This window comes from Chiloscyllium plagiosum, unplaced genomic scaffold (assembly GCF_037043375.1).
Source record: "Chiloscyllium plagiosum isolate Xiang-an unplaced genomic scaffold, Cpla_swu_hap1 HiC_scaffold_14, whole genome shotgun sequence".
Lineage (NCBI taxonomy): Eukaryota > Metazoa > Chordata > Chondrichthyes > Orectolobiformes > Hemiscylliidae > Chiloscyllium > Chiloscyllium plagiosum.
In genome coordinates, this window is record NW_028270152.1 from 2,287,193 (window position 1) to 2,299,587 (window position 12,395).

A 12,395-nucleotide genomic window follows, 5' to 3' on the forward strand; every position below is an offset into this window, starting at 1 on the left:
TGATTATAGAGTGAGTGAAAGAATTTCATTTCATTTAGCCACTCCGTTATAACAGATGGGGGGGGGATGGGGGGGGGGGGGGGGGGTGAGAGGTAGACTACACCATTGTTCTCATTTCTTTTAACATATTGAAGTGAAGCATGCCTATTTTGGGCATTTTGGATTTAGTTACTGGGCCGGGGGGGGGGGGGGAATACTTAGCTTTGTAACACATTAGACGTCTACAGCTGCAGTAACTGGGGCTCAGAGTCAGCGAGCTGCAGACACTGCAATAACACAGGAAGGAGGAAAGTGCCTGATCATTGGGCTCCATTCGTATTCCCTAACCAAAATAGACAACACAGCACAAGAACCTATTTCATCTTAACTGATATAGCAAACCTTTCTGCGAAAATAACAATCTCAGTATGGTTTAAATGCTTACTATTGGCCAAACATTGATGTGATCATAGATTAAAAGAACGACGATGTAATTGAATGATGATTAGAAGGTTGACGATTTCATAATTCTTCATTAAACAAAAATTCCTTTCAGATATCTAAAACATAAAAGTACTATATAAACATAATCTTTGCTTCAGGAATATAAAACTGCTTGAACACTCTGCTTCATCGACAGTTTTGACTGTTTTGTTATTAAATATGTCATACAGAAATTCCCCTCCACAAATGACTTATTTTCCAGGAACATCTCAACTTCCTTAGGCAGATCTGCATTTTGTCACTATATATGGATACAGCATAATCCACAGGACGTCTATTTCAAGCTCTGTCTTCCACACAACTGGCAAGGAATTTTTCCATTCAATGCAGCCTGTAGTCGTTGATATTCATCCATCACAGGCTGCAATGTTCACTGACCCAACAACACATAATATTCAGTAGGATCGCGTATTATGTAATATTTGCCTATCCTGACCATATGTTAGAGACAGTAGATGTTTACTGCAGCTGATGGGCTGCAATTCATTTATCCTAGATGCTATCAAACTTCAAATTTTATTTAATTTGCACTTTCCATTTAAGAAGTCCATCATATTTTGCTGGTTTATTCATCCACTTTATATTGCAGCGCTCAGCTGTTTGGCTTGACTCCAAGATGCATGATAAACTCGCCGAGTTTACTACAATTGCAACATTTAAAAGGTATCTCGATGGGTATTTATCGGTCACTCATGGATCAATGTTTCAAGGTGTGTCATGCATTAAGAGAAGGAGCAGGAGGTGTGGCAGGGACTCGAGGATAAATGATTATCCCTGAGAGTGGTGACTATCTGGAACTGATTGTGTAAAATTTAGTTGAGGCAGAAACTGTGAAGGTATCTCGGAGTGAGTGCTTGATACACTGTCGTATAAAGCCAAGTGCTGGAATTGAGATTAGAATAGATGGATACTTAATTGTAAGCACAGATACGATAAGCTGAAGGGCCTGTATTCTGTTCTGTAAGAACATGGCGTGATGACAAATCTTTGTCACTCAGTGTGACGAGGATGCTCGGACCTTCCTGCTGGTTGGTTGTCTTTCTGTGTTACCTCAGTGTCAGTGTTCGCCTCACTGGCAGACTGTGCTGAAAATCAAAGTCCTGCTTTTCCCTGAGTCATCAAAGTTAAATCTTGTAAAACGTACACAGAAAGTCCTAAATTAGCTGACACACGTTAACAGCAATCACAAAGCAGGTTACAAATGAGAATGACTATTTAGTTATTCCAAATACTGAGACTGTAGTTACAAGTAAATAGTTAAAAACCACATTCAACAAGGTTCCCCATGGGAGACTGGAATACAGAGAGAACTAGCCATTTGGTTACAGAACTGGCTTGAAGGTAGAAGACACAGGGTGGAGGTGGAGGGCTACTTTTCAGACTGGAGACCTGTGATCAGTGGACTGCCACAAGGATTGGTGCTGGGTCCTCTACTTTTCATCATTTATATAAATGATTTAGATGTGAGCATAAGAGGTATAGTTAGTAAGTTTCGCTGATGACACCAAAAATGGAGGTGTAGTGGACAGCGAAGAAGGTTACCTCAGATTACAACAGGATCTTGATCAGATGGGCCAATGGGCCGAGGAGTGGCAGATGGAGTTTAATTCAGATAAATGCGAGGTGCTGCATTTTGGGAAAGCAAATCAGGGCAGGACTTATTCACTTAATGGTAAAGTCCTGGGGAGTGTTGCTGAACAAAGACACTTTGGAGTGCAGGTTCATAGCTCCTTGAAAGTAGACTCGCAGGCAGATAGGATAGTGAAGGCGTTGTTTGGTATGCTTTCCTTGAAAGGGTTCAGAAAAGATTTACAAGGACGTTGCCAGGATTAGAGGATTTGAACTATAGGGAGAGGTTGAATAAGCTGGGACCGTTTTCCCTGGAGTGCTGGAGGCTGAGGGGTGACCTTATAGAGGTTAATAAAATCACGAGGGGCATGGAAAGCATAAATAGACAAAATCTTTTCCCTGGGGTGGGCAAGTCCAGAACTAGAGGGCATAGATTTACGGTGAGAGGGGAAAGATTTAAAAAGGACCTGAGGGGTAACTTTTTCACAGAGGGTGGTGTGTGTATGGAATGAGCTGCCAGAGGAAGTGGTGGAGGCTGCTATAATTGCAACATTTAAAAGGCCTCTTGACGGGTAAATAAATAGGAAGGCTATGGGCCAAGATTTGGTTAGGATATCTGGTTGGCATGGAAGAGTTGGACTGAAGGGTGTGTTTCTGTGCTGTACATCTATATGACTATCACACTCCAGCTGAGCCATTACACTTTGCACTAAGTAATCCAATTTAATCAAGAGGCAAAATAGCCACTACTTCCAATTTGTTGCCTCTCACATAGCAAAGGTACAAAAACCCTAATACTCTGTCCCATCGATGTGGGTAACGAAGAAGTTAGGAGGAAAAAAAATTAAAAATAATTAGTAATTTTTGGGTTGCAAGTTTCCTTGGTCTTGGTCTGTTGTGGTGGGTGATATCACTTCCGGTTCTTTTTCTGAGAGTTTGGTAAATGGAGTCCAAATCAATATGTTTGTTAATGGAGTTCTGGTTTGAATGCCAGGCCTCTCGCAATTCCACTGCATGTCTTTGTTTAGCATGTCCCAGGAAGGATGTATTGTCCCTGTCAAACTGGTGTCCCTCTTCATCTGTGTGTATGGATACCAGTGATCGTTGATCATGTCTTTTGGTGCTCATGTATTCTGGTGACAAGTTTCCTGCCCGTCTGTCCAATGTAATGTTTGTTGCAGTCCTTGCAGGGTATTTTGTATATGACACCATCACAGACTCACTGATGATGTTACCTAGCATCGTGGCAAATGTCCGAGAACAAATCTACCAGGTTAGCGAGCAAACCTGATCCACAACCAGAGCTACAAATCTTCTCTAAAATTGCAAATTAGTAATTTTTGTTTACCATACTCGCCAAAACGAAGAGACTCCCAGTGTCGCCATTCTACGAGGACACCCACTATTCGTACTCCAGCATAGATCAGAAGCATTCCCAGAGTAGCATCCAACAGGAAATTAATCAAATACCTGAATAATGAACAGAAAAATGTCAGTCACCAAACACAAACCTAAGTACCAAAACAGTGGCAACAGTGCATACCGCCTCGAAGATGATTTGCAAAAATTCAAAAAGGCTCCTTCAAACTTTTCAAACCTCTACCACCAAGAGAAACAACTGGAGCAATGCGAAATGAAAACAGAATTGTAGTGAATTGTATACAAAGAGGCAGACAACTGAAAAATGAGTCACCAAGCCTAATCTCACTTCCCAGTAAAATGGGACATATTTCATTCAGATCGAACAGCTCATGATTGGGCATCTATGAAATGGCATGAGCCATCAACAACAGCAGAAAAGTACTTTACTCTCTTGACCTATCATATCCTCATACGCCAATCAGCCACTACTATCAAGCCAGGAATCTACCCTTCTTCAATAGAGGGCATGCCAAGAACAGCACCAGGCAGACCTTCAAAATGAGGCATCAACCTGGTGAGGCTAGCAAATGGGGCTGCTTGCTTGTCAAACAGCACAAGCAAATTATGAAGAGAGCTGAGCTACCTTTTCCTGTCCAGGAGCAGCGGCAGACAGAGCGGAGGGGACACTAGAGACAAGGAGGTTGCTGGGAAGGTAAGGACTTATAGTATATATTTGGGCAGCGGCGAAACCCGAGATACTACATGTGTCGTGTCTCCCTCCTGCTCCATCCCCCATCCTCTAACCAGAAGAATATTTAAGTGCATTTTTTGGATTCAGTTCGTAGATATAAAGCTAAGGCTTACAATGGCAGGGGACATCAGACCCGTGGCATATGCCTCTTGTTTGAAGTGGGAGCTCAGAGACGTGGTTGACGACGCTGACTCTTACACTTGCAAGAAGTGAGTCCAGTTGCAGCTCTTGTTTGACCTCATGAAGGCTCTGGAGCTGCGGAGGAACTCTCTGTGGAACATCCATGATGCTGAGGTGGTCACGGATAGCACGTTCAGTGAATTGGTCACACCGCAGATTAGAATTGCTGAGGGAAACAGTGAATGGGTGAACGAAAGGCAGAGAAAGAGTAAGAAGGCAGTGCAGGTGTCCCCTGTGGTCACCTCCCTCCAAAACAGGTATACTGTTTTGGGTACTGCTGGGGAGATAGCTCACCAGGGAGGGCAGCAATTGCCAGGATCATGGCACCGTAGTGGGCACTGCAGAAGGGCAGGAAAAAGACTCACCGGGCCATAGTCATAGGGGATTCTATTGTAAGGGGAGTAGACAGGCAGATCGGTGGGAGAAAACTAGACTCCCGGATGGTATGTTGCCTTCCAGGTGCTCAGGTCAGGGATGTCACCAATCGGCTGCAGAGCATTCAGAAAGAGAAGGGTGAACAGCCAGTTGTCGTGGTGCCTATAGGCAACAATGATGTAAGTAAAAAATGAGGTGAGGTCCTGAAAGCAGAATTCAAGAAGCTAGGTGAAAAGTTAAAGAGGAGGACCTCAAAGGTCGTGATCTCGGGATTGCTACCAGTGCCTCAAGCTAGCCAGGGTAGAAATGAAAGAATAGGCTGGATGAACACGTGGCTTGCAGGCTAGTGTAGGAGAGAGGGATTCAGATTTGTGGGACATTGGCACTGGTTCTGGGGAAGGTGGGATTGTCTACACGTGAACCAGACTAGAATTAATGTCCTTGGGGGAGTTTTTGCTACTGCTGTTGGGGAGGATTTAAACTAAAGTGGCAGGGGACTGGGAACCAGAAGTTTAGTAGACAGTGAGGTGGAAACTGGAGACTGGAAACATTACCAAGGGAAAAGAGTAGGCAGAGAGCAGATGAACGCAAAAGAACTGGCAGCCTGAAGTGCATATACTTTAATGCAAGGAATATACAGAGTAAGGCAGATGAAGTTAGGGCTTGGATTGGTGCCTGGGAATAGGACTATATTGCAATCACAGAGACTTGGTTGAAGGAAAGGCATGATTGGCAACTAAATGTTCCAGGATATAGACACTTCAGACAGGACAGGGAGGGAAGTAAAAGTGGGGAAGGAGTTGCATTGTTGGTCACAGATGATATCACGGCTGTGCTAAAGGAGGACACTACGGGGGGCTTGAGCAGTGAAACATTATTGGTAGAGCTGAGAAATAAGAGGCTGTATTACAAGCCTCCCAACAGTGAGCGTGAGGTAGAAGAACAAATAGGTAAACAGATTATCGAAAGATGTAGAGGCAACAGGGTGGTGGTGATGGGAGACTTTAATTTTCCCAACATTGACTGGGATACACAGCGTCAGAGATCTGGATGGGGCAAAATTTGTAAAGAGCATCGAGGAGAGTTTTCTAGTGTAGTATGTCGACAGTCCGACGAGGGAAGGGGCCATATTGGACCTGATGTTGGGGAATGAGCCAGGCCAGGTGGTGGAAGTTGCAGTGGGGGATTTCTTTGGGAATAGTGACTACAATTCTGTAAGTTTTAGAATACTCGTAGACAAAGATGAGAGTGGTCCTAAGGGATGAGTATTAAACTGGGCCAAGGCGAATTATATCAAAATTCGACAGGAGCTCTGAAATGTGAATTGTGAGCAGCTATTTGGAGAGAAGTCCACATTTGATATGTGGAAGGCTTTCAAAGATAGGCTAAAGATTGTGCAGGATAGGCATGTCCCTTTGAAAACAAGGGACAGGAAGAGCAAGATGCAAGTGCATGACAGGAGAAATTGTATGACTAGCCAAGAGGAAAAGGGAAGCGTACATAAGGTCCAGGCAGCTAGGAACAGAGCAGGCTTTGGAGAAATATCAGGAGATTAGGACCAATCTTAAGCAAGGAATCAAGTGGGCTAAAAGGCATCATGAAATAACTTTAGTGAGCAGAATTAAAGAGAATCCCAAGGCCTTATATTCATTTATAAGAAGCAAGAGGGTAATTAGAGAAAGGGTTGGTCCACTAAAGGATAAGGAAAGAAGAGTGTGTGCCAGACCTGAGAAAATGGGTGAGATTCTCAATGATCACTTTGCATCAGTGATCACTGAGGAGAGGCACATGATGAATGTTGAGATTAGAGATAGAAGTTTGTTTACTCTGGATCACAGTGACATATGGTGGGAAGATGTGTTGGTTAGGCTAAAGGATATTAAGGTGGATAAATCCCCAGGTCTGGATGGGATCTATCCTAGGTTGCTGAGGGAGGCGAGACAGGAAATAGCTGGGGCCCTGGCAGATATCTTTGAAGCATCCTTAAACATAGGTGAGGTGCTGGAGGGTTGCTCATGTTGTCCCCCTGTACAAGAAGGGTAGTAGGGATATTCCAGATAACTACAGACCAGTGAGCCCAACGTCAGTGGTGGGAAAGTTGCTGGAGAAGGTACTGAGGGATAAAATCTATTTATATTTGGAAAAGAATGGGCTTATCAGTGATAGGCAACATGGTTTTGTATGGGGGAGATCGTGCCTTACCAATGTAATAGAGTTCTTTGAGGAAGGGACCAAGTTGATCGATGAAGAGTTGTAGATGTCATATACATGGACTTTAGGAAGGCATTTGATAAGGTTCCCCATGGGAAACTAATGGAGAAAGTGAAGTCACATGGTGTACTGGGTGCTCTAGCTAGGTAGATAAAGAACTCGTTAAGTAACAGGAGACAGAAAATAGTAGTTGAAGGAAATTTCTCAAAATAGAGAAAAGGTGACCAGTGGTGTTCCACAGGGATTAGTGCTGGGGCCACTGTTGTTAGTGATATACATAAATGATCTGGAAGAGGGCATTGGTGTCTGACCAGTAAGTTTGCAGATGACACGAAGATTGGCGTAGTAGCAGAAAGCATAGCGGACTGTCAAAGAATAAGGAGAATATAGATAGACTGGAGATTTGGGCGGAGAAGTGGCAGGTGGAGTTCAATCTAGGCAAATGTGAGGTGACGCATTTTGGGAAGTATAATTCTAGAGCAAACTATACTGTAAACAGAAGAGCCTTGGGAAAAGTTGATGAGCAGAGAGATCTGGGTGTTCAGATCCATTGTACCCTGAAGGTGGCTGGACAGGTGGATCGAGTGGTCAAGGCGGCACATGGTATGTTTGCCTTCATCTGACCAGATATTGAGTAGAAGAGCTGGCAGATCATGTTAAAATTGTACACGACATTGGCTCGCCGCATTAAGAATACTGGGTACAGTTCTGGTCGCCACATTACCAAAAGGATGTGGACACTTTGGAGAGGGTGCAGAGAAGGTTTATGAGGATGTTGTCTGGTATGGAATGTGTTAGCTATGAAGAGAGGTTGAGTAGGTTAGGATTGTTTTTATTAGAAAAAAAGATGGGGAGGACCTGATGGAGGTCTACAAAAGCATGAAGGGTATAGACAGGATGGATAGAGATAAGCTTTTCCCCAGGGTGAGGGATTCAATTACGAGAGGTCACGGGTTCGAGGTGAGAGTTGAAAAGTTTAAGGGGGATAACATGCAGAAAGTACTTTACACAGAGGGTGGTAGGTGCCTGAAAAGCGTTGCAAGCAGAGGTAGTAGAGGCAGGCACGGTAAATTCATTTGAGATGCGTCTGGACAGATGCACGAGTCAGTGGGGAGTAGAGGGATACAGATGCTTAGGAATTGGGCGGCAGGTTTAGACAGTGGATGTGAATCGGCCCAGACTTGGAGGGCAGAAAGTCTGTTCCTGGGCTGTAAATTTTCTTTGTTCTTTATTCCTCAACCAATTGATCAGATTGAAGGTGAGCAGTCCTATCACATCCAGTCACGAATGGTGGTGGTCAACTAAACAAGACTGGGGAAGGAGGCTGCAAAAATATTCCCAATGATGTAACAGTCTAGTGCATCAGCACAAAAGGTAAGGCTGAAGCATTCGCATTGATCTTCAGTAAGAAATGCCGAGTGAATAATCCATCGGGGCCTCCACCAGAAGTCTTCAGAATCATGGATTCCTGTTTACAGCCAATCCAATTCACTCCATGTGACATCAAGAAATAGGAGGAAGCACTGTGTCCTACAAAGGCAATGGGTCTTGACAATTTTCCAGCAATTTTCCAGAAGTTTCTCACTCCAGAACTTGCCTTTCCCCTAGCCAAGCTCGTCCAGTACAACTATAATACTGCCATTACCTCATCATGTGAAAAATTGCCCAGGTATATCCTATACACACAAAGCAGAAAATTCCGACCCAGCCAGTTACCGCTCCTTCAATCTGCTCTCAATCATCAGTAAAGTGATGGAAGGTGTCATGAACAGTGCTATCATGCAAAACCTGCTCAGCAACACCCACTTTGGGTTCCACCAGTGCCACTCAATTCCTGATCTCATTATAGTCTTGGTTCACATATGGACAAAAGAGCTGAATTCCAAAGAGGAGGTGAGTGTGACATCAAGGCCACGTTGACAGAGTGCAGCATCAAGGAACCCTAGCAAAACTGGAATCAATGGAAATCGGAGGAAAATATTTTGCTGTTTCGACTCATGAGAAGATGGCTGTAGTGGTTGGAGGTCAGTTATCTCCGCTCCCTGACATCTTTGCGGAGTTCCTCAGGGTAGTGTCCTAGGCCCAACTATCCTCAGCTGCTTCATCAATGACCTTCCCTCCATCATAAGGTCAGATACTGAAGCAGTGCATGTTCAAATGCAACAGGATATGGACAAATATCCCGGCTTAGGCTGACAAGTATCCCGGCTTAGGCTGACAAGTAACATTTGTGCCACATAAATGTCAGGCAATTACTATTTCCAATAAGAGACAATCTAACCACTGTCCCTTGTTATTCAATGGTGTTACTAGCACTGAATCCCCCACTATCAACATCCTAAGGGGGTACGATTGACTAGAAACTCAACTGTTGAAACTTTATTGCTGGAACAGCACAGCAGGTCAGGCAGCATCCAGGGAACAGGAGATTCGACGTTTCGGGCACAGCCCTTCCTGAAACGTCGAATCTCCTGTTCCCTGGATGCTGCCTGACCTGCTGTGCTGTTCCAGCAATAAAGTTTCAACTTTGATCTCCAGCATCTGCAGACCTCACTTTCTCCTAGAAACTCAACTGAACTTGCCACTTAAACACAATGGCAACAACAGGTCAGAGGCTAGGAATATTGCAGCAAATAACTCATTTGCCAACTCCCGAAAGTTTGTTCACCATCTACAAGGCACAAAACAGGAGTGTGATGGAATACTCTCCACTCGTATGGATGGCTGTTTGGCACCATTAGGACAAAGCAGCCCACTTGATTGGTACCACTTCTACAAGCGTTGATTCCCTCCAGCACCGATGCTCAATAGCAGCAGCGCGTACTATCTACAAGATGCACTGCAGAAATTCACCAAAGATTCACCTTCCAAACCCATGACTACTTCCATCTAGAAGGACAAGGGCAGCAGATACATGGGAAGACCACCACCTGCAACTGCCCCATCAAGGCTCTTATCATCTTGACTTGGAAATATATCGCTGTTCCTTCAATGATGCTGGGTTAAAATCCTGGAATTCCCTCACTAATGGCATTGTGGGTCTAATTAAGACATGGACTGCAGCAGTTCAAGAAGACAGCTCACGACCACCTTCTCAAGGGTAACAGGGAAGAGGCAATAAATGCTGGCCAGCCAGCAACACCTATGTCCCAAAAATTAATTAGAAAAAGATGGCAGTGGTTATTGGAAATTAGTCATCACAGCTCCAGGACAACTCCCCAGGAGTTCCTTTTCACCAACATAGACTCAACCACCTTCAGCTGCTTCAATAACATTCCCTCCATCATAACGTCAGAAAATGGGACGCTCATTGTTAATTGCGCCATGTTCAGTACCATTTAAGTCTCCTCAGATCAAAAAACTGTCCATGCTCAAATGCAGCAAGACCTGGATAGGTTTAAGCAGACAATTGCCAAGTAACATTTACACCTCAGAAGAGCCAGGCAGTAATCATCTCCAACAAGAATGGGGAAATTCATTATATCGCTCTAAAGATATTTGGACTCCACAGACTCAATGTCCTCCTTCTCTACTGTAATGAATGTATGACTCCAGCTCTTTGACTGAGCTTCTGGACACATGACAATGAGCTGCTAGTGGGTGGCAGTAAATAGTGCTGTTCCTTTCATAAATAAATATCACCACAGATATTTGTGAATTTTAAGAGTCATAGTGTTAATTACAGTGAGCAGGGCCTGTAAGCACACTTGAATCAAAAGCATGGAAAAGTGAGATTTATGTTGTTAAAAATGGCAACATAACACATCTAACGGATAAGTAGCATATAAATACCATTACTCACAATGAACATGGGTCCTCTTCAGTCAGGTCAGATAAATAAACATTGGCAAAATGGATAAAGAGCATCCCAATAGCCTGCTTGGAGGTGTCCAAGAACCTGCAATAGCACCAAACCTAAACATTATTTGAGAGCTATTAATCAGTGTTTAGAAAATGAAATACAAGGATTGTTGGAATTTTTTTAAAAAATTGCTACATGACCCCTAATTTACTGAGAATCAAAAGCCTTTATGTATTATGACCCTAATGTCTTCAATATCTCTAGTGGTTAGTGGTTCTCACTGAAAAGTCTGACAATTCTGTTTATTTCATTCAGCAGGTGGGATAAGGTCTGAGATACAAAAGCTGATGGTGCATTAAAGATACAGAGCAGCTCTTGAACACGGAGTCACAACTTACTGCTTGGGTGGAGTGGGGAAGCGGATGATAAAGGGTGCAGATGTATGAACAAAATATTTAAACTTGAGGGTGCGCTCAGTGAGGGAATTTGGTTCAATGAGGAGCAGGTGCCGTTATGGTAGTGGTCCGAGAGTGGGAACCAAGAATATCGAGGCTCAAGAGCTGAAACCTAGAGACATCAATTAGGTGATCAGGTAGTTAATTAGGGAAGTTAACATTTTTATTAAAAATCCTTCTAAATTGCTGCAGTTGTTTAATCCAGGAAGATAAGAACTATATTTATGATGTTGCAAGTTAAACTTCGTAACATAGCTACAGCTAATTAGTGAAGGATACTCTAAGCTTAACACTTAATTAGTTTACAAAAATAAAATAGAGATGGGAAGACAGATGATGTGTTGTTGCTGTAATATTTGGAAGAGGAAAAGTTACCGGGGAACATTAATGCTCATTAGTTACCAGAATTCAGTAAGGCATTCGACAAGGTTCCTCATGGGAGACTGGTAGGCAAGGTTTGATCTCATGGAATACAGAGAGAACTAGCCATTTGCATACAGGACTGGCTCAAAGGTAGAAGACAGAGTGTGGTGGTGGAGGGTTGTTTTTCAGACTGGAGGCCTGTGACCAGTGGAGTGCCACAAGGATCGGTGCTGGGCCCTCTACCTTTTGTCATTTACATAAAAGATTTGGATGCAAGCATAAGAGGTACAGTTAGTAAGTTTGCAGAGGACACCAAAATTGGAGGTGTAGTGGACAGCGAAGAGGGTTACCTCAGATTACAACAGGATCTGGACCTGATGGGCCAATGGGCTGAGAAGTGGCAGATGGAGTTTAATTCAGATAAATGCGAGGTGCTGCATTTTGGGAAAGCAAATCTTAGCAGGACTTATACACTTAATGGTAAGGTCCTAGGGAGTGTTGCTGAACAAAAGGATCTTGGAGTGCAGGCTCATAGCTCCTTGAAAGTGGAGTCGCAAGTAGATAGGATAGTGCTTTCCTTTATTGGTCAGAGTATTGAGTACAGGAGTTGGGAGGTCATGTTGCAGCTGTACAGGACATTGGTTAGGCCACTGTTGGAATATTGTGTGCAATTCTGGTCTCTTCCTATCGGAAAGATGTTGTGAAACTTGAAAGGGTTCAGAAAAGATTTACAAGGATGTTGCCAGGGTTGGAGGATCTGAGCTACAGGGAGAGGCTGAACAGGCTGGGGCTGTTTTCCCTGGAGCGTCAGAGGCTGAGGGGTGACCTTATAGAGGTTTACAAA

The 12,395-nt window shown here is 43.7% G+C and overlaps 1 protein-coding gene across 1 annotated transcript in view; it reads right to left on the reverse strand.

Moving 5' to 3' along the window:
* Nucleotides 1-10,824, reverse strand: part of LOC122561366 (uncharacterized) — an 86,338-nt gene extending 75,514 nt beyond the window's left edge. Inside the window, 2 exon segments of the mRNA XM_087994031.1 lie at nt 3,401-3,522; nt 10,734-10,824. Of these exon segments, the coding sequence (XP_087850157.1) occupies nt 3,401-3,522; nt 10,734-10,798 (187 nt within the window). The 5' untranslated portion in view covers nt 10,799-10,824.
* Nucleotides 10,825-12,395: the final 1,571 nt, after the last annotated feature.